This window comes from Diceros bicornis, chromosome 1 (genome assembly GCF_020826845.1).
Source record: "Diceros bicornis minor isolate mBicDic1 chromosome 1, mDicBic1.mat.cur, whole genome shotgun sequence".
Taxonomy (NCBI): Eukaryota; Metazoa; Chordata; class Mammalia; order Perissodactyla; family Rhinocerotidae; genus Diceros; species Diceros bicornis.
Window position 1 is genome coordinate 92860774 of NC_080740.1, and position 22667 is coordinate 92883440.

The 22667-nt window shown below is 52.6% G+C and overlaps 1 protein-coding gene across 3 annotated transcripts in view; it reads right to left on the reverse strand.

Annotated features, from left to right (window-relative positions):
• TBC1D9B (TBC1 domain family member 9B) overlaps positions 1-22667 on the reverse strand; it is a 42617-nt gene that overhangs the window by 12730 nt on the left and 7220 nt on the right. For 2 of the 3 annotated variants that reach the window (XM_058548112.1, XM_058548119.1), the window contains exons 3-10: positions 21241-21359; positions 18516-18744; positions 17228-17486; positions 15500-15707; positions 12449-12661; positions 2088-2249; positions 1652-1802; positions 923-1137 (exon numbers count right to left, since the gene is read on the reverse strand). In XM_058548112.1, coding sequence (XP_058404095.1) covers positions 923-1137; positions 1652-1802; positions 2088-2249; positions 12449-12661; positions 15500-15707; positions 17228-17486; positions 18516-18744; positions 21241-21359 — 1556 coding nt within the window. The remainder of the gene's footprint in view (positions 1-922; positions 1138-1651; positions 1803-2087; positions 2250-12448; positions 12662-15499; positions 15708-17227; positions 17487-18515; positions 18745-21240; positions 21360-22667) is intronic. The other variant, XM_058548124.1, reaches the window with a different exon arrangement.

Below are 22667 nucleotides of genomic sequence, written 5' to 3' on the forward strand. Positions count from 1 at the left end.
AAAATAACAAGATTGGTGAGGATGGGGAGAAATTGGGACACTGTGCATTGCTGGTGGCTATGTAAAATGGTGCAGCTCCTGTGCAAAACACTATGGTAATTCCTCAAAAAATGAAATACAGAATTAACATATGATCCAGATATTCCACTTCTGGGTATAAACCCCAAAGAACTGAAAGCAGGGACACAAACAGATATGTGCACACCCATGTGAACACCATGAACCCATGTTCATAGCAGCTATTTTTCACAGCAGCTAAAACATGGAGGCAACCCAGGTGTCCATCGACCAATGAATGGGTGACAGAATGTGATCTGTCTGCACAATGGAGTACTATTCAGCTTTAAAATGGAAGGAGATCCTGATACATGCTTCACCATGGATGAAGCTTGCGGACATTATGCTAATGAAATAAGCCAGTCACAAAAAGACAAATACTGTATGATTCGGTACATGAGGTACCTAGAGTAGTCAGATTCACAGAGACAGAAGTAGAAGGGTGGTTGCCAGGGGCAACCAGGGGAATTGTTTACTGGGTACAGTGTTTCAGTTTTGCAAGATGTAAAGAGTTCTGGAGATGGATGGTGGTGATGGTTGCACAACAGTGTGAGTGCACTTAATGCCACTGAACTGCACACTTTAAAGTGGTTAAGATGGTAAATTTTATGTTATGCGTGTTATACCACCTACACAAAAACACTGAACGCCTCTAGGATCCAGACCAGAAACACATAGAAAACAACTTAATATATGGCATGGGGATGAGGTAAGCAATGAATACTGTTTTTAATGACATCTTTTTCTGTGGTCGGGCTTCTTCACGACAGCAGATGTGTGAGGCCACCACTCAGGCTCACGGGGACCTGCTCCTGTGAGCCTCTGCTGGAGAGGCTGCCTCTGAGCCCCCTGTAAGCCCCCTTACCTGGCAGTACCCGATGGTGGGGTTTCGGAAAGCATAGGCAGTTAGCACCCGCCGGAGCGCAGCGATCCCAAGCTCGTTCTGGAAGGCGGGGTGCTCAGGCATGGAACGGTGGAGGTCTCGCTCGATCTCTTCCGTGGCCAGGCTATACTTCCCAGTGGACTTTTCCACCAGCTCAGCATAGTAGCCAGGGTGAGTCACCATCTCATTCCAGGCCCCTGCAGAGACACAGCTGGCAGCTGTCCCCCTCCTCCCCCCTTCCTGGGACTTTGGGGACAATGACAATGACAATGGAGACTCGATGCACCACAGAGGAGAAGTGGAACTCTGGGGCCAGTTATGAGATGTGAGGCAAAAGTTCCCTCATGACTGCTCCTGGGAGGGGTCACCCCACCCAAGTTCGAATGGCTGACTTGCCCTCTTCCTGAAACCTTCCAAGAGGCCAAGGGTATAAATGTTGTCAGAGCCTATCCCAAGAAGAGGAGGCCTCAGGGGGCCTGTTCATCTCCCACTGCAGGCAGGAAGGCATCACCCCAGTGACAGTGCCCCACCCGTGGCATCGGCTCCCCAGGACACCCCTCCTGGCATGGGCCTGCACGAGGCCCCTCACAGCTGAGCCCTATTTCCGCCCTGTAAAGGCCTGGCAGTTCCTGCTTGGCCCACCAAGGAGGCCCAGGGCTCAGCAGAGCTCCCACACGGAGGCCGTAGGGGCTGGGCCTCGGGGCAGCTCACCAGAGAAAAGGAGCCACAGCTCCCCCCGGAGGCTCTCGGGGATGCCCTTCAGCACCAGCTCCCGCGTCCTGGCCGTGCGGTACATGCACATGCCGCGCCCGAACTCAAAGAAGTGAATGTTCCACGACTCCTCCTTCATTTTCTCCTTGGCCTGGGGGAAAAACAAAGGGGGTTCTGTGGGCCGCAGTGCTGCTGCCTCACCGGTGCACCCCAGGCTGCTGAGGCCTAGGGGACAGGGTCCTCTTCCATCTAGAGTGCTGATCGACCATCTCAGATTTCCAAGGGCTCATGGTAGAAATGCTGGGAGCCCAGGCCAGGCTGAGCACAGCATGGCCCTCAGGTGGCAGGAGGACGGCCTTCCTGCAGAGGCCTAGAGCCCGCAGTGACTGGCATGAAGGCACGAAGTTGTGGCTGGCCTGGCCTCCCCCAGGCTTACCCCCTTGGCTCCCAGGTCCTCCATGCTCGCATGTCTCTGGAAGAGTTTGAGCAGGCCCTGGGAAGCAGTGGGCGCCTCCTGTGCACAGGAGCTCTGGTGGCCACCAAGGGGTGAGGTTGGGCTGGCGGGCTGTTCTGATGCTGCCTGAGGAGCTGGGGACGCCTGGAAAATACAACATGGGCGGGAAAGCCCAGAAGGAAATGCGTGAGCTGCCCACGGGGCCTCTGATGTGCATGCCCGTCACAAAGCTGGACCACCACCGTGAGGCAGATGGCGCTGGGAAAGCAACATCCGGTCTGGCCGAGCACAAGGCCATGCTGCGGCCCAGCCCTACCTCCTCTCCGGCCAGCTGGACACCTACACTGTCCTCCCTTCACCGTGCCCACCCACGCTGCCCGGTCACTCACGGGGAGAGCTCTGGGGCCCACCCTGTCAGGCCCTCTCTCAGGGAGTTTAGGGCCGAGGAGATGCTCTGGGCGCCCCCTCCTGAATGCATGCGCCCCCTACAGGGCCTGGCTGGCAGCACTGGCACCTCATATCCGAAAGGCCACCTGGCGCCCCCCATGGAGCCCAAGCACCAAGCCACACAGGGAAAGCAGAGCAGGGGCAGGGTGACATGGAGGCAGATCACCCAGCACGGTCCCGATCTGACAGTCTGCCCTTTTCAGATGGACAGAGTCCTAACTGAGGCAATCCCTCCTGCAGGTGCCCTCAATGATGCTGAGTGAGGAACGAGTCCTGTCTTCCTCAGGCTACCCAATTCACTGTGCCCTCAAGGGCCCCTTGAAGAATAAGGGGCTCTCAGACCCTCCGAGGGCTGGTTGCTAGCCCCAAGGCTCCCTGAGGTTCCATCTTCCTCACTGGCCCACGTGCCTGGTGTGTGGTGTGGCCTGCAGTGGCCACACCACCTCTTGGCTCTGGACACTCATGCCAGCTCAAGACCAGGTTCTCCTCAACAGTCGGATGTGTTTTCCAACAAGGCTGCCACGGCTTTGGGGTCAAAGATAAAGACACAGACCTAGAACTGGGTGTGTGGGGAGGGGTCCCCGCCTGTGGACTATCTGTGCTGTGGGCTACTTCCTCCGCAGATCTAACCATAAGCAGGGCCCCATGTTAGAGGAGGGCTCTGTAGGGCTGTAGGTCCCTCCCCAGTATAGGAACCTGGGAATCTGCTTTCCCATCGTACAGACGGCCAAAGGACAAGAGAAATGGGCCCTGGGATGGTTCTGGGAATGTGCCGGGGGGCCATATGGGGCTGGCAGAAGGAAAAGAGGAGCATTAGGGACAAAGGTCTGCAAGGAAGCCCTGACCTTCAGGATCTTTCCCCCATCTTTCTGGAACCCCTGCCCCCAGCCCTCGCCCTGCCAGCAGGTGAGCAGATAAGTTCCTAACGCGACCTCCCAGGGAGGAGGTGTTGAGCTGGAACGCAAAGCCAGCTCCTAAGGAAAGCACCGGCATCTGTGCCCCTTCAGGCACAGTGTGGGTGACGCCTGACACCTGCCCTCTGCTCACATGGCCCCGGGCTGTGTTCTGCCTGCAGGCACCTGACTTCTAGGTGAGCTCACTGCCCTGGGCAACGGCCTGCGCAGGGAGCTTGTTCTCTGGCCTAGGGGGTCAAGAGCCGGCACCCACTCTCTGTTATTTTCCCCTTAGCTCCCTCCCTGAGTGCCCACCAGCCGGAACACTGGTCTTGGGGGGACAGTGGTCACTGGCTCTCTGGAATCCACTTCCCCTTCTGCCAGCAGCAGCTCCCCATTTTCATCTGGGGGCACATCTCTCTCTACTCTCAGCCCCACATTTGTGGGCTCTGAAGGCCCAGGGTGACAGCCCCCAGCTAATTAGCATTTCCCACCCCCGAGTTCGGGAGGCTCCGGGGTACTGTGTCACCCAGTCGCCACCAAGGAAATGCAGTGGTAACTCTACAGGGAATGTCAGGATAGCCAAGGAGGATGCAGGGGCTGCGGCCACCATCCTGGGACCACATATGGCCCAGGAATGACACTCTCCTGGCAGAAAGCCACATCCAGTGGGGAGAGGCCGGCTCCGAAGACAGGCGGCTGACTGCACGGACTCCTTGGCTTCATGGGCCAGTAAGCTCCCTGTTGGCGTGCCCCAGTCGGGGCTGGGTTTTCTGCCCTCGCGCTCTCCTGTCAGCTCTGATCCCCCCGGCCATGGTCCCATCTACCAACCGGCAGAGGTGGCATGCTGGGCCTTCTCTGTGTTCCTTATAGGGGAACCTTCACCAGGACTGTGACGCACGTTCAAGTCATCGAACTGCACTCTTTCAATACGTACAGTATGTTGTATGTCAATCTTAACTCAGTGGAGCTGTTTTTAATAAAAAGGGGAAAAAAGAGAACTCTGCTAGGTTCACATCCACAGCCCACCCCTCTACCCCTGGCTGGTGTTTTAGAAACGGATTTTGGGTCCACTAGAACCCATTTTCACGACAAACTGCTGGAACCCAGGCGGCACAACCCCAGTCCAGACCGACAGCACCCTGATGCTGAGATTCTGCTTCGTGCCCAAAGTTCTCCAAAGGGACCAGGACACAAATGGACTTGCAGGCCATGGAGAGCCTCAGAGAATCAACAACCTCAGTGCTGGAAAGGAGCCGGACTCCAGGATGAGACCTCAGCAGCAACCATGCTGTGCGAGACAGGTGGTCCTGGTGTGACAGTGAGCTCATGGCCCGTGCGCCAGGGAATCCTGCATTTTCCTAGGCCGGTCCCTCTCCCCCTCCTCTAGGGAACCATCTCACACATTCTTCCAGTGCAAACCTTCCCAAACCACCCACCCTCCTCACTTCCTACTAAACAGGACTTCTATCGCACTGCGCAAGCAGGAGCAGGGGCAATCTGAGGACTACCACGGGCAGCCCCACTGGCCCACCTTCCAGCACCTCGGCCATGCACGCCAGGCCCACCCCTCCCCCCACCACGCCTGAGCTCCCACGCCCTCACCTCTAGGACCCTCCTCTGGCAACTGCCCCTCCACTGGTTTCATTTCTGTCAGCACAGAATCATGCAGTAGTTGTCCCTACAGAGACTCCCTCTTCAACTTTGTGGAAGTCCATCAAGCTGCACACTGAGGATCGTGCGCTTTAGTGTATATATGTTATACTTCAATTAAAACGGTGCTCCAACTCCGAAGTGACCCCGTTATTCTCAGCTGACTCTTATACAAAATTTCTTGAAAGAGTTGCCTAAACCCACTGTATGCTTTCCCTATCTTAAGCTTTTCCCGGTCTGTCAGACTGTCTATTTGTGCTGACAGTAATATCCGTATCTAGGACCCGGGCCCCTGTTTAGGCACTGTTGAGTCCTACTATAGGCAATGCTGAAATCAGCAAGCAGCCCTTTGCTTCCTCCGCCAACATGTAAGTAAACGTGATGTACTTTGACACTTAGTTAATAAGGCGATGGATGAGTTCATGCTACTTTCCACAACTTCTATCTCTTGTTTTCACTGTGCTCTATCACTGTGCTCATCAGAGCACATAAATTCACATACTTGTCACCATTATACTCCTGATCTAGTCTTATTTCTACAATAAATACATTCAGTGTTCACCCCTGACCTTCTGCCAAAGCCTCTCCAATCATATCTTGGTTGTCTGAAGGTTGTTCTCTACTAATTCCTCAAAAGCTGGTAGATCCCTCAAATTCCTGCATGTTCCTGCTGCCTGTGGTCCTCACGCCTGAAGCTCAGTTCGCTTGATATAAAATCAATGGGTCATAGCTTTTTTTATTGTGTATCTTACAAATGTTACTCTGTTTGTATAAAATGTTGCTGTCAAAGTCTGATGCCTTCTGGTTTTCAATCCTTCAATGACTTGGTCTTTTTTGACTGGGTGCCCAAAATAATTTTTTAATCTTTGAATTCCAATAGTTTTATTAGATTGTATCTCAGTATCGACGATTCCGTAATGATTTTCCCAGACGTACAACATGCCCTTCTACCATGCAGATTCAATTCTTCTTTTATGTTCAGAAACATTTTCTTGAATGTTAGTTTCTATCAGTTGTTATTCCACGGCTTTGGTTTCCTTTGGTGCTTTCATTGTGTGGAAGGTTATTTGGTTCATTTTCTCCCCTATAATACCTTTGTATAGCGTGTGATCATAACTTTCTCTGTTGCTCTTGTTTACATGATGTGAATTTTTCTCTACCTTCGGGAGGACACTGGACACATAGGGTAGATGTGGGTCAGGGCAGCTCTCCGCACTGCACAGTGTGAGGGCCCGTCTGCTGCCGTCTCTCTGTAGCTCCCCTCCAGGACTTCCTGAGATCCGTCACCTCTAGTGATGGAAGTTTCTCTCTCCTTTACCCCACAGGGCTCCTGCCCTGCTCGGTCCCAGCTCTCTTTTCCTCAGGGAGGCCTCTTTCCCTTGGAAGGGAGTTTTTGTTGGGTGTTTCAGATCCTCGAGGGCTTGGCCGCCCTAGCAATCTCTGATCTTCCCTCAGCCCATTAGTGGATTTCCACATTTTGTTTTGTTCCCTTATCTGTAAACTGGAGCCTGAGAAATCTGCTCCCAGTTTCTCTGGTTGTTTCTCAGATCCACTTGCCGAGGTTTCTGTTCAGTGAGTCGTCTCTTGGGGGAGGGTGTTTTTGGTGATTCTGGAATCCCCGGCTCTTAGGACCGTCAGACCCTTCCTCCTCTCCCCTTCACCCGCTCCGCACAGCTCCTGACTCTGTCTGCATGGAGTATGCTGCAGTTGGTGGTCTGGCCCGCCGACTTGCAGGCTGGGGTTTTCGAGATGCCCTTTCACCTGGTTTTGTTGAAGATGTTGTGGGCTTTACTTTTAGTCTTGAAGTTGCTGTGTGTGTCTTTATGAGGAAATCTGGTAAGATTTTAAAATTACCCTGCTACCACCACCTTGTCCCAGTTGAAGGCGGCTCCAGTCAGCCTTTTCTTCCTGTCTTTCCACTGAACAACTCTTGTCCAGGTCACCATGACCTCCTTGTCATCTCCAGGAGTCAGGTCTCAGTTCTCATTATTCTTGACCTCAAATTTCATCCATCCAAAACCAAATTCTTCCAGGCCTGCTCTTCTTGCATCTTCCCCGTGTCATTAGATGGTGATTCTTTTCTCTAAGCTGCTCAGGCCAAAACCACAGCGTCATCTTTTTGTAAACCCCTCTCTTTCTTCCATGTCTCACATCTAATCCATCAATTCTCAGAGCTGCCTTCAAAATATATCCTATACACTAACACTGAAAAATCCAAAAAGGAAATTAAGAAAACAACTCCATTTACAATAGCACCAAAAAGAATAAAGTACTTAGGAATAAACTTAACCATGGAGGTGAAAGACTTGTACACCAAAAACTAAAAAACAACTGCTGAAAAAAATTAAAGACGACACATAAATGGGAAGACATACCATGTTCGTGGATTAGAAGATTTAATGTTGTTAAGATGTCACTACTACCCAAAGTGATCCGCAGATTCAGTGCAATCCCTATCAAAATCCCAACACTTTTTTTTGTGTGTGAGGAAGCTCAGCCCTGAGCTAACATCTGCCAATCCTCCTCTTTTTGCTGAGGAAGACTGGCCCTGGGCTAACATCTACACCCATCTTCCTCCACTTTATATGGGATGCCGCCACAGCATGCCTTGACAAGCGGTGCACGCCCAGGATGCAAACCAGCGAACCCCGGGCCGCTGCAGCAGAGCACGTGCACTTAACCACTTGCGCCACCGGGCCAGCCCCTCAACAATGTTTTTTTGCAGAAATAGATAAATACATCCTAAAATTCATATGGAATCCAAGGGATCCCAAATAGCCAAAACAATCTTAGAAAAAGAACAAAGTTTGAGGTCTCATACTTTCTGATTTAAAAATTTACTGTAAAGCTACAGTAGTTAAAACAGTGTGGTACCAGCGTAAAGACAGACATATAGACCAATGGAATAGAACTGAGATCCCAGAAATGAACTCTTGAATATATGGTCAAATAATTTTCGACAAGGGTGCCAAGACCACTCAACGGGAAATGGATAGTTTTTACAACAAATAGTGTTGGGGAAACTGGATATCTATATGCAAAATGATGAGGTTGGACCCTTACCTCACACCACACACAAAAATTAACTCAAAATGGAGTAAAGACCTTAATGTAAGAATTAAAATTATAAAACTCTTAGAACAAAACATAGAGGAAAGGTTCATGATATTGGATTGGCAATTATTTCTTGGATATGACATCAAAAGCATAAGTAATAAAAGAAAAATAGATAAATTGCACTACATAAAAATTAAAAACTCATGTGCATCAAAGGACACAATCATTAGAACGAAAAGGCAACCATGGATTGGGAGAAAATATCTGCAAATCATAGATGTGATAAGACATTAACATCCAGAATATATAAAAAACTTCTACAACTCAACAACAAAAACAAACAACCCAATTAAAAAAATAGGCCAAGGACTTGAATAGACATTTCTCCAAAGAAGATATACAAATGGCCAATAAGACATGAATAGATGCTCAACATCACTAACCACTGGTGAAATGAAAATCAAAACCACAGTGAGATATCACTTCACATCTATTAGAATGGTTATTGTAAAAAAACCCTAGAAAATAACAAGTGTTGGTATGGATGGGGAGAAATTGGAACCCTTTTGCATTCCTGGTAGGAATGTACAATGGTGCAGCCACTATGGAAGATGGTATGGCAATTCCTCAAAATATTAAAGATTGAATTACCATTTGACCCAGCAATTCCACTTCTGGGTATATCCCCAAAAGAACTGAAAGTAGGATCTTGAAGAGATATGTGTACCCGCATGTTCACAGCAGCATTATTCACAACAGCCAAAAGGTGGAAGCAACCCAACTGTCTGTCAAAAGATGAATGAATAAACAAAATATGGTATATATATACAATAGAATATTATTCAGCCTTAAAAAGGAAGGAAATTTTGACACATGCTACAACATGGATGAACTATGAGGACTGTGCTAAGTGAAATAAGCCAGTCACTGATTCCACTTATATGAGGTACCTAGAGTAGTCAAGTTCATAGAGACAGAAAGTAGAACAGTGGTTGCCAGGGGCTGGGGGAGGCAATTGGCTAAGTTCACACGCTCTGCTTCAGTAGTCCGGGGTTCACAGGTTTGGATCCCCAATGCTGACCTACGAACTGCTCATCAAGCCATGCTGTGGCAGCACCCCATATACAAAATAGAGGAAGATGGGCACAGATGTTAGCTCAGAGCCAGTCTTCCTCACAAAAAAAAAAAAAAATGGTGGTTGCCAGGGGTTGGGGGAGGCAGGACTGGGGAATTAGTGTTTAATGGGTACAGAGTTTCAGTTTTCCAAGATGAAAAGAGTTCTGGAGATGGATGGTGGTGATGATCACACAATAGTGTCAATGTGGCTAAGATGGTAAACTTCATGTTGTGTGTATTTTACCACAATAAAATGTTTATATATACGTATCCTGAATTTGACCACTTCTCACCAACTCCACTGCTACCGCCCTTGACCAAGACCCTGTCATCCAGTGTCCTGATTACTCTAACAGCCTTCCAACTCGTCTCAGCTTCTAGTCTTCTTGCCCCTCTCTAGTCCAGCTCTGTCCAAGAGAAATATAACAAGAGCCACATAACGCAACTTAAAATTTTCTAGTAGCCACATTAAAAAACATGAAAGAAATTGGTGAGATTAATTTTAATAATATATGTTATTTAATCCAATATAGCCAAAATATTATCATTACAACATAGAATAAATGTAAAAAAATTAGCAAAATATTTTACATTCTCTTTTTCGTACTAAATCTTCAACCTCTGGCCTGTAGTTTCTACTTACAGCACATTTCAATTTGGGCTAGCTGCATTTCAGGTGCTCAATAGCCACGTGTGGCTACTGTAGTGGACAGCTGTACTTCCAATTCATTCTCAACACAGTGGCCAGAGTAATTCTATTAAAACATAAACAGATTGTGTCTCTCCTCTGGTCAAAACTCGCCCATAGCTTCCCATCTCACTCAGAGTCAAAGCGAAGTGCTTAACAGGCTTTACCCGATCCTCTCTCCTCTCACCTCCAAACACCTGATCTCACTGGTCTGAGCAGCCTGTGCTCAGTCAATGCTGCTCCAGGCCTCTGCACCTGCTATTCCTTCTGCCTCGAACACCCCTTCCCCAAACACACTATGGCTTGTTCCCTTACTTCTTTCAAGTTCCTGCTCAAACGCCACTTGATCAGGGAGGCTACCCACAAGCGACACAGATGGAAGACAGCCCCTCCTTCCTGGCACTCCCCATCTCTGTCCTGCGTTATTTGCATCCCCGACCCTGGCTGCCACCTGACATCCTGCATGTTTATTTGCTGTCTGTCTATCTCACCAGAACACAAGCTCTAAGAGGCACAGATTTTGCCTACTCTGCTCACTGCTCTAATCTTAGCGCCTAGAACAGCACCTGGTACCTAACGGGATGCAACAGAAACATGTTGAGGGAATGAATGGAGAGCACTTGGAAGGGACCACAGGCCTGTGCTCACTCTGGCCCATCAGGCCCTGTCATTTGTGGTGTTGGGCCTCATGAAGGCAGCTCAACATTCCTGCTCATGTCCCTTTTCATCCAATCCAACCTCATTCTTCCCTGAAATCCCAGATCAAGCCCAGCCTCCTCTAAGAAACCTTTCTTAACGTCTCCAGTGCACACACATTCTGCCCAGCTCCTTCCCATCCATTCCTTATCTACTTAATAACTTCTGAGCATTGATTACAGGGGTGGAAAATTTAAAGGCCTTTGTGGGCCAACCAGGTGGGGCTCTGGGGAGTTGGAGGGCGCATGCCAATACTTGGCTCCAATGCTACCCAGTGGGAATGTGGGCCCTGTAATGCCAGGGCTGTTGATTTTTCCAGAGAAGCCAGATATCTGGATTTTTATATGGGCTCTGCGAATCATGAAGTATTTCCACAAATTCAGATTGACCAATAGCACATACAGCTTGTCATACCACGAAGCAAAGTGAGCAAACACGGCCAGGGCTGTGCTAAAAGGACTCAGGTGCCGACCTGAACAAGCTCCCTCTGGTCACGGATGGATTGAGGATAATAACCATCATGGATCGAAACACGTCAACTTGTTTAAATCTGTAAGTTCACAAATAATTATACTAAAAAATTAATATAAAAATGAATTGGTCACATTTGGAGGATACTAGAAAACCAACTCATCATTTTAACAACTGGTGAATAAAAGGAAAGAATAAAAGATTTATTCTGCCTTTCCTACATGAACCATGCCTCAGGGTAACCAAATAGTTGATGAGGGAAGTTTCTCTGTACGGAAGCATTCCAGCTAACAAACAGAAGGAAGGATCGGATTAGAGAGCCACCATCTTGCAGTCCCCAATGAATTACTGGATCTAGGCCACAGTCCTCAATGAGCGGTCCCAGCAGACAAGATGATCAGGTGTTGGACACTTCTTGGTGGGAGCACACAGCACCTTAATCCTGCTCGAGAAGACCTGCCCCCAAACACAAACAACTGAACCTGAATCTATCTGGATCTCACTACTCAACCACCAACTTACAGGAAAGAGGACAAAGGAAGCCGTTACATGCCTCCAGGGGAAGCAACCAGCAAAAACCAGACTGTGAGAACCTTACAGCACAAATGACCCAATCCCTTCAACAAAATACCACAAGAAAAAGAGAGAGAAAGGGGGAGGGAGCAGATGTATATAGATAAAAAGGAATTTAAGAGACATATCAACCGATCATAATGTCTCCACGACCTCCATGTACCTCAATTCAAATGGCCACACTGTAAAAAGTACACCTGCATTTGGGGAAATGTGAGTACAAGTATTTCACAGTAAGGAATTATTACTAATTTTGTTGGTATAATAACCAACAGTTAAGTTGAGATATTGCAGTTAAGTCTTTAAAAAGGGGGTCTTTCCCTATAAGAACTTCAGCCTGAAAGGCCAACGGGAGAAACGCTAGGCAGACGAAGCCGAGCTGGATAGGCCAGAACAGTGCGGCTCCTGCTCTCAGGGCAGCAGACATTCTTAAGGGACGAGATGAGGATGGCTGGCCAGCCAGAGGTTTCTCATGTGGAACGGGACTTGGGGCAGGCAGGTGATGCTCAGGAGGACTGGAGGTGTGCCAGGGTGGAGAGGCCTGTGACCTGGGGCAGCATGTGTGTGGCCGGGATACCTGAGACCAGGGCTGGGTTAGGCTCTCCACCTGGCCCCCAGCAGGGACCCTCCCGGCCCACGGCCTCCGGCAGGCACCACAGGCGTGAGGCTCCGGTATGGAAGCCGATGGCTGCCCGGGCTCTTCTCCCGGCCCTGACCTCCAGCCCCCTGCTCCCACGTGGCCCTCTCACCTCTGGGGCCGGGTCCACGACACTGGCCTTCCTCTCCCCGCTGCTGCCGCCCAGCTGCTCAGACGGCGTTCTCTGGAGGAAGTCAGAGATCTTCTGAACCAAGAAATCACGGTCCTTCAGGTTGGCAAACAAGAAGGTCATTTTGCTCTTGGTGCTAATGGACAGAGGGCTGGGCAAGACACTGGAGCTGTCAGCTTTTTCGACAATGGTCACCTAAGAAGGTAAAAACAGTTTGGGCGTCTGTGTCTTGGGACGTAGAGCCGGAGGGCTTTGTGAACATGAGAGCACAGCAGCCTCAGGTGGTCCTCTCCTGGGCATGGTGCAGGAGTGCACAGGGCTCTCCGGGCTGACCTGACTCGTATTCTGACTCTGCAGCTTGCTGCTGCAGGACCTTGAGCAAGCTCCATGCCTGTCTAGGTCTCGTTTTTCACCTGTCAGTGGGGCGAGCATGTCGGCCCTGCGGGACTGTCATGAGGATGAAGATGCAGAACGTGAGGTGCTGAGCCCCAAAGATGGCCAGCTTTCCTCCACTCTGAAGCTCACAGAGGAGGCCCACTTGCACAGCCGTCCTAAGCACTGGTTCCTAGAACACCTGCTGACAGGTGTGTCCTGGGCCTGGCTCTGACACCAAGGCAGGCGGACAGAGCAGCTCAGGCGTGGAGGACATAGGATGGGTCTTCAAGGGGTGCCTCTGCAGAGCCTGAAGCCCCGGGGTGGGGACAGAAAATGGGCATGCAGATGAAGCACAGTCACCAGGGGTGAATAGAGAGGCCACTGAACTGCTCTGTGCTGAAGGCATCTCTGGGCAGAGAGCAACTGAGCTGAGACCTTGTACAGCCAGGTGAGGAACTAGGGCAGAGGCCTGGCAACCACCCTGAGCAGGGGCAGGACTGGCCTGATGGACAACGGAAGGCCAGAGAAGCTGGGGCAGAGTGAGCAGAGGTGGGTAGGGTGGGGGGGTGTGTGTATATACGTGTATGAGCATATGCCTATGTGTGTGTGTATGCGTAAGAGTGTGCATAAGTGTATATGTGTGTGAGAGCAATGTGTGCATGTGCATACGCGTGCATGTATGTGCGGGTGGTGTGTGTACTGTATCTGTGTATGTGCATATGCATGTGAGTGTGCATGTGTGTAGTGTGTATGTGTACATGAGAGTGTGTGCCTATGCACACAAGTGTTTCCATGCATGTGTACATGTATGTGTGCACACACATGTGAGTGTGTTTACGTGTTCGTGTGCACACACGCATCTGCATGCGTATGAGCTGAGGTCTGAGAAGGGATGGATGGCTCAGTGAAAGTCTCACAGGCCACAGCACGGAGTTGGGGATTCTTCTAGTCACAAGAGAGGAGGCTGGAGGATTCTACGCTGGGCACCAACATGCCCTGACTGACATTTTCAATTACTACGGCTGCTGCAGAAGGATGGGTCCTAGAGGGGTTAGGTGCAGGTAGGACACTCTTGATGGTGTCCTAGGTGGCGGCCATGGAGAGGAAGGGACATGCTCCAGAGGGCGAGCTGACAGGACGTGCTGTGGTCAGGATGTGGGAATCAGCAAGGTCAGAGTCAAGGATGGCTCCCACTTTTCACCCAAGTGGGCGAATGGAAGGGGTGCCACTTCGTGAGGTGAGGATGTGAAGAGCACGTTTGGGATGCAAATTCAGGAGGCCAGTGGACATATGAGTGCAGTTGGCTCTGAGTGAGGAGCCCCTGTGAAGCCCCGTGGCTGGGACGTTGAGGATCTGTCAGTGCCGGGCCAGGGCCTCCATCCAGACCGGCTGCAGAGCCCCATCCCAAGAGCGTGAGATGGTCCTGCTCCTCAGCTCAGCCAGAGCTCTCTGCCATCAGAACGTCAGTACCCATCAGGAGAAATGGAGCTGTGGCCTAAGGGGACCTCTTAGCTGGCTCCCAGGCTTCAGGGCCAGGTCACTACAGCACCCAGGACAAAGCCACCTGGTGCCGAGAGAGTGTGGGGTCAGGGCCACCTCTGAGCTCCTCATCCTGGAGCTTCTGGAACTGTGGCTCTTTTGAGTCCTTTGTGTCTGACCTCCCCTGGGGACACTGAGGCACTGAGGCAGCATATCACCTCACACCTATTCACAGCTACACCTGCAACTCGAGGGCTTTGTACAAATGCCAGGGAGGTCCCATTGCTCTAGGTTTTTTAATAACATCAAAATACTGTGATTTAGGTTATAACTTAAGAACCTCATTGGACTTCAATAATCAGCCAGTCTGCCTTGACGGGCCATGAGGAAAAGGAGACCTTGGGACCTGCGCTGACCTCAGGGTCAGTGCCCTCCATCTAGACGGGGGCCCTCTCTTCACTGCAGCACAGGACAAATGGCCTTGTTTCCACCAGGATTGCCGTGGAAGCCCAAGAAATCTGAGAAAAAACTACCTCTGACAGGTGAGAGCTGTCCTCCACCCGACAGGTGAGACTGACCCCTACCTCTGACAGGTGAGAGCCGACCCTTACCTCTGACAGGTGAGAGCAGACCCCTACCTCTGACAGGTGAGAGCCGACCCCTGCCTCTGACAGGTGAGAGCTGACTTCTGATGACTCTGCTGGAGCCTGAGCCACAGCAGGTGTTGGGAGAGGAACAGTGAGGTGGCCTCTGAGAGTGACATGGAGGGGCTGGTGTACAGTCAGAGTCCTCCAAGCCCAGCCAAAGCAGGGCTTTGCCAAAGTCCAGGTGCAGGGCAGGAAGGCAGGACTGATGCACACTCACCCACAGGAGGCCCCTGGGCTCTGACCAGGGAGGTTCAGGTCCTCCTGAAGTTTCCTTCTGTCCCACTGTGAGCTCTCCTGGTGCGCCAAAGCCCCACCCTCTCTCCCAGGGTGAGGCGAGGTGACCAAGGGGGCATCCAGTGTACACACTCCTGGAAGGGTTGGCACAGGGCAGGTACTCGGAGAGGGCGCTGACTCGCTATGCACCTGCCATGTGCCCATCACCGAATGCCAAGGGGCCGCTCAGGCTGGGGACTCTCGCCAGGTGCCCCCGTGACTCAGGGCAGAGCCAGCTGGGGCTGGGGCGGGGGCTCACCTCCCGCAGTGGTATGATGAGGTGGCACGCATCCTCCTCCTTACTGGCGAAGCAGATGTAGTTGCTGGAGATGAACATCTGGCCAGGGATGTGCAGCTTGTTAAACGGGGTCCACAGGGTGCAGCCTGTGTGGCCATCCAGGCGCTCGTCCCTGGGCAGCCGGAACATGGCCCGGTAATACTCGTTCTTGGCGCGGGCGTCCAGGTCTCTGGGGAAACCAAGGTGGGGCGGGAGGAAAGGGGACAAGAGTCGGGGCGAGCACACCCGAGAGGGGCCTCAGGGCCTCGGTTTCCTCCTCTGATTCGGGTTCTTTGGGGTCCTCCCATGAGCAAGTCATGCCCAAGGATGTTAGAGGTCAAGAAAACAAGCACGATAATGGCCAAGCACAAGAGACAATCGTATGAGCAGCAGAGGAGTGGTCAGCAAACAGCATGCCCTTGAGACCCAACAGCTGTGGGAGGACAGCTGGAGGCTGACGGGGTGTGACACGTCGCTCGCTCGGCACTGTAGGCGGGCAATGCCCGGTGCCCGGAGGTTTGCTGTACCTGCCCTGCAGGCCTGTGCCCCGAGGCTGCCGCTTCTCACTGGGAAGCCCAGCCCCACCTAGAAACCCAGATCAGGACCTCCCGACAGGCAGGTGTGAAGACTAAAGCACATGGTGCTGTTGCTGAACAGAATGCACGCTCACCCGTCTATGGCTGTGGGAGGCGGGTGCCTGGCACCCTGCTCCTCGCCCCTGCGGTGGCTCTGTCCTCATAAATATCTCTCTCTCCCCAGACCCATGGGGATGCCAGCAGCCTGAGCAAGGCCTGACAGGCACAGCCTGATGGACAGTGCCTGATGGACAGTGTCAAGTCCTGGCCCTGCTTGTTTTCTTTTTGGAAGGTTCCAAAAGCAATCCTGTCACTTGCATCAGGAGAGTGACATCCTTCGACGGCGTTCTGGTCCTGAAGGTGCATCCTGGAGTCTGGGCCTAGACCATGGTCTCTGGGTGCAACCTAGGAAACGGCCAGCCTGGATAAAGTCTCTGAGTGCACGGCTACAAATCAGTGAACATCTGAGCTCCCGGCCAGCCTTGCAGGTTTCCCGTGAAGCTATAACCGAGGAGCATAAACAAAAGTGCTGGTAGGGAGTCGGCGGGGGGGGCCATTATTCGTTCCTCTGTCTACCAATACCCATGGACAAGGTGGCAGGGATCTCAGACCTCTCAGACGTGAGGCCGTCACCCTGGCTGCACTTCAGCCCCAGGCCTGGGTACCATGGCTACAAGGGGCCACTGGCCAAGGGGTCCTGAGAAGAGCTGTCAATCACAGCAGGATGGAGGCTGTGCACCCCAAGCCTGGATTCACCAAAGCCTTTCAGCTGTGGCCTCCGGGGGCAGCCTGACCCAGGTGGTACGGAGGGTGGGCTGGCAGCTCACACCCTGGCTCCACCACTTACTATCTGAGGAGGCTTGGGCAAGTTACTCAGCCTCTCTGGGCCTCAGCTTCCCGTCTGAGACCAAGGAGTGTAAGAGCACCTCCCCATCACAGGGCTTGGAGAGAGAACACGGGAAGAACTCCCTCCACGTCAGCAGCAGGTCTCTTAGGACAACCCCTCTGCGAATCTCTTGGTGCCCTCTCCACGCTATCCGAAACCATCCCTTTACCTGGCCCCTTCCCACGAGGGGAGCCTGTGAGGTGTGGGAAGGGCGGGTCCCTCCCACACCCGGGGGGGGGGGCAACGCACCGCTTCAGAGCCGAGACGTTCCTCTGCGGCCGGGAGGGCCTGGGCAGTGCCTTGTCCTCCAGGAAGCCCTCGTTGTCCAGCAGCTGCCGCATGGCCAGGTTGGCCAGCTGCTCCATGAGCTTGAAGGTCTCGCCGATGTTGAGGAACATGGAGAAGAAGAGCTCCTGGTCCCGGGTGTCCACGCGGATGCTCTCGGGGAAGAGCAGGGTGGCATTCTTCTCCAGCCGCGTGACGTCTACCCACTGCACCACCAGGCTCACTGGACACGCACAGGGACACACCAGTGGGTCAAACATGCTGGAGGGCTGGGCAAGGTGGGGCTCCTGACTTCCCCCTGCACCCGGAACCCACCCCAGGGGAGCCACTCCCTGAAGGCAGCGTTTACCGTGTGCCCCACCCCCTCCAAGCCTGGCTGTGCTTGTGCTCACAAGGAGGAATGGGGCCATGGGGCTCTCCACTGCATCCCAGGCCAACCCAGTGCCCAGCTCTAAGGACAGACCAGGTGAATATCTGCCCCACAAATGGCTGTAGGGAGACACGAACGAACGTGCAGGGGTGAGCTAGCTGAGATGCTGGCCCCGAGAAGCCCCATCTAGTGGGAGCGCACTGACATGGGAACAAGTCACAACATGGTGTGACCAGCAGAGAGAGGACACTGGCCCCTGCCTGAGGAGGAGGTACGTGGGTGGGAGAAGGGCAGGGGAGGATGTGGGAAGTGTGTGCGAGGCAGAAGGCGGCCTTGCTGGGCTCGGGCGAGGAAATACTGGAAACGGCTAAGGCCCTGGCGGCTCTTTCTGGGAATGACATGGCAGCAGAGGGTGCTGGCTGTCACCAGGGAGTTGGCCTCGTGCCCTGAGGCCGGGGCTTCCTGCAGGGAGGGACCTGCAGCAGGTGGCTGCAGGGGCACATGCCCAAGGCACCGCATAACCTGGAGCCACTCAGGGCCGTCGTGTGCCCTCGAATACTCAGTCCACAGAGGAGAGGCCCTGTGTGGACAGTCACTAGGTGAAGAGCCGTGTTGGCACATGCAGACGCGGCAGGAGCCCCCAAGAGCCCGGCGTATGCCTGGCTCAAGCTCCTGGTGTGGACCGCTGAGGTGGCACTGGGTTTTGGGGAGACCCTCTGGTGGGTGTCTGGGGACAGAAGGTCTTGGGGCTGAGAGGAGGGAGACCCCTCAGAAACTTCAGCAGTCCAGAGAGGCAGTGAACTTTCTAGAAGTCAGAGGATGAGGGGCCAGCTGAGGGCCTGGGGGACATGGGGACACCCCTGAGCCCGGGCCTGCACTCACCCTCCTTCCCCAGCAGGAAGGAGTAAAAGCACAGGTGGTTGACGGTCAGGTAGAGCCAGCCCTGCCGCGGCACGCGGCCCTTCCAGTAGCTGCAGGAGTAGTAGTTGACCAACTTCTCCCCTTCGGGCATCCCGAACTGCTTCCGCATCTTCAGCTCGGCCTCCTTGAACTTCCCGGGGTCCTCATCTCCCTGGGGCTGCAGGTTCTTGTTCTCTTCCGCGATGATACCCTGGAGGAGGAAAAGGGGACTGGTTCCTGCGAGCCCATGGGTCCCCACAGCCGAGATGTGCAAAGGCGGGAGCAGAAAGGCCCAGGGAACCCGGGCGGTGGGACCAGGAGTCTTGGACCCTAGCCCAAGGGCCAGCAGCACGGGCAGGCCCTGTCAGCTGCTCTGGCGGGTGCGTGGTCAATGCACATGGTCAGACAGACGCTGGGAAAGTTCCCTCAGCTCCCTGAGCTATGATCACCACTGGCTTGGAGCAGTGACTTTTAAAATAAACATTTACTGGGCCGGCTGGGTGGCATAGCGGTTAAGTGCACGTGCTCTGCTTCAGCGGCCCGGGGTTCGTGGGTTCGGATCCCGGGCGCGCACTGACGCACTGCTTGTCAGGCCGTGCTGTGGCGGCGTCCCATATAAAGTGGAGGAAGATGGGCACAGATGTTAGCTCAGGGCCAGTCTTCCTCAGCAACAAGAGGAGGATTGGCAACGGATGTTAGCTCAGGGCTGATCTTCCTCTCACACACACAAAAAAATAAATAAATAAACATTCATTTTTATGTAAAATTTCTGAAAAATACAATACGTAAACATGGTAAAAAAAAAGCAAATGGTAGAAAAGTGTATTCAGTGACAACGGAGTCTCCCTCTCCCGCCCTGCAGCCACTCTGCCGGGTTCTTCCTAGACACGCACGCACTGAAGGCCTTTAAGCAAACGCATGCGGCTTTCTCTCTTCCTCTCTCTACCCAGAGGCATCCCCATGTGGCACTATTCTGTGAAGTGCTTTTCTCACAACAACGTCCTGGAGGACGTTCTGTATTTGACAGTCTTCTCTGCATCCATACACCAGGGGGCTCCTGCCTCTTGCCTCTGCCCCCAGAGCAGCCCAGGGCCCACGGACCAGCCCGGGGCCCACCGAACAGCTGGGGGCCACGGACCACCAAAGGTGGCGTGTGCTCCGATGCCCCCATCTCAGGATAGCCAGTACCACTCTGGCTGTGACTTCCACATCTCTGCTCCATCAAGCTGCCTCTGGTGCCCTCCGGGACACTCCTGCAGGAACTAGCTCTACATCTGAAAAAAAGACTGCAAAGCACCCTCCACATTATTAGCACCTCCTTACTCCGGAAAGCACAAGGTGGGCCCTGGACAGCCCGTGGGTCATCACTAGCTGCCTTGCCCCTCGGGTCACCTTCCTAGGTCTCAGCCGGCAGCCCCCGCCCCCCCCCCCTCCAGCTGCACCTTGGAGACCCCGAAGCAGGGAGCAGAGGGGCTGACATGGCCTGCTCTGCATTTTCCACCGGCCTCTAATCAGGAGTAACAGTCCCACCAACGGAACGCGCCGGCCTGGCTCATGGGGTTGGGATTTCCTGTTTGTTGGCTGATAGAACCCGACTATAAAAATCACTGGGAAGATTTTAAATTATTCATTCAATTTTAATAGTTTTAGGCATATTCAGGTTTCCTATTTTTTCCTGAGTCTCAATTTAAGTTATACAATGTGGAATGCCAACTAATGGCCCCCAAAGATGTCCACATCCCAATCCCCAGGACCTGGGAATATAGAGCAAAAGAGACTGGGCAGATGTGATTAAATAAGGACTTTGAGATGGGGAGACGATCCTGGATTACTCAGGTGAGTTCCATACAATCACAGGGGTCCTTACAAAGAACGGGGCCAGGGGGTCAGAGGCACAAAGGGCAGGAGACGACAAAAGCGGGGAGAGAGCCTGACTGATGGATTTGAAGATGCTACGCTGATGGCATTAAAAGTGAGGGAAGGGGCCAAGAACCAAGGAGTACAAGTGGCTCCTAAAAGCCGGAAAAGGCAAGGAAATGGATTCTCTCCTGAGAGCCTCTGAAGGAGCACAGCCCTGCCCACACCTTGACTTTAGCCCACGAGACCCATGTGGACGTCTGGCCTCAGAACTGTAAGAGAAGGAATTTGCGTGGTTTTAAGCCACTAGGTTAATGGTAACTTGTTGCGGTAGCAATCAGAAGCTAGTAACTATTATTCTAATGAAGTGTTCATCTTGTCTAAATTCTTAAATTTACTGACTTAGAGCTGTTTATGGCACTCTTTCTCTCTCTTCTTTTAAAGTCTGCCTCTCATGGGCCAGCCCGGTGGCTTAGCAGTTAAGTGCGCGCGCTCCGCTGCTGACAGCCCGGGTTCGGATCCTGGGCGCGCACCATCGCACCGCTTCTTCGGCCATGCTGAGGCCGTGTCCCACGTACAGCAACTAGAAGGATGTGCAACTATGACATACAACTATCTACTGGGGCTTTGGGGGAAAAATAAATAAATAAAATTATTATTTATTTATTTTTTTAAATTTTTTATAAGTCCCCTTTCCACACCAAGAGCCCGGCAGCAGACACTTGGTTTGCACTGCTGTAAAGTGGGGGGGGACTGCACCGTGTTGTCTGCAGATTCAGTTGGAGACCAGGTGAACACTGCAGCCCGGGGTAGCGGGGGTACCCAGCCAGCCGCGGGAGGCGAGCCTTACGTGTATCTTGCCCTTGACGAAGGTGGTGATGTCTTCCTCATTGTCAAAGACGGACAGCGTCTGGAGTAAGTTGTTTTCCAGCCATTCCCAGTGTTTTGTGATCTCTTTGCGGGAGGAACCTAGAGGAGGTTTGGTGGAGTAAAGAAAAGGAAAATCATGTAATCACAGGCCTCAAACACAAATTCAAAGAGAGATTAAAATGGGTGACTAATTTGTATACCCAAGTGACTAAAATCTTCAAGCTGCTTCTCCTTTCCTTTTTAAACTTTATGTATATAACAAAAGTCATAAATGATCCTGATAAAAACAAAAAATTTAAAAATTGAGGCAGAACTGCCGAGTCACATGGAAAATGAAGCCTCCATCTCCCCCTAAGGCCGCGAGTACGAGTGACCACTAGTTGCTTGTGTGTCCTCCCAAAAACAGTCTACACGCCTGCAGGGTTGCTTACTTAGCAAGACTCTTCTTCGAGATAAAAGGACTTAATGTGGTCTCTGATATACAAGTGACTAACCAGACACAGGCAGACCTGGTATGAGTGCCTGCAGCTCTCCTGAGAACTCAGGCGTCCACAGGGAGCAGCTGGAGCTTCTGAAGGACTCCAGGCCCTTGGCTGGCTGGTCTCCTGCTGGGCAGGAGAGGCTCCTGTCCCTCTCTCTGAAGCCAGATGCACCCCACCCAGGCCTTTGCCTACAGTGTTCCTGCTTCTCATTCTGGCTAATATCCCAGCCCTGCTCCTGCCTCCTCCAGGAACTGTAGTCTGACTCCTTCAGCTTCTGGCTGGCCCCCAGTGTCTGCCCCACCTAGGAGGTGGTCCCTGTCCTCTTCAGGGAGGGGCCCTGGAGGGAACTGCAGGCCCAATGGAAATGGAAACACTTAGAGAAGGCAGACCAACGCCTTTCCCAAAGGGCCAGGCAGCTGTTTTCTCTGCCTCCATCAGGCAACTGGGGAGAAGGGGCTCCAGGAGGAGAAGCAAAGGGATGAGAGGAGCCTCTGCCTGGCCTGGCTTCTCCTGCCCCCTGGCATCCCACTTTTTGGAGTCTGCATGTACCTGGCATGGGGTTTGCACTCAAGAACTGTTTTCCGAATGAATGAGCACAAGAATAAGAAGAGGAGTGAGGGCATCCTTCTAACTGATCTGGGGTGGGACAGTTCATGGACTGGGAGTGCCCAGAAGGCCCAGTCGACTCCATGACCCACGGAAAGGCCTGCACACTGGCACGGACAGAGCCTTAGCAAGACACGAGTCCAACGTGGCTATGGGTCACAGACATTTTCACTGGGCACCTGATCCCTGGTCACCCCATCCTTCCTACCTGGATACACTCTTCCACCAGCTGAAAACTCAGCCCTGACCCTGCCCTGGCCGGGCCACCTGGTCCTCACCAGCTCCCCACCTGCTCTTGGCTCTGTCATATGTTACAGCC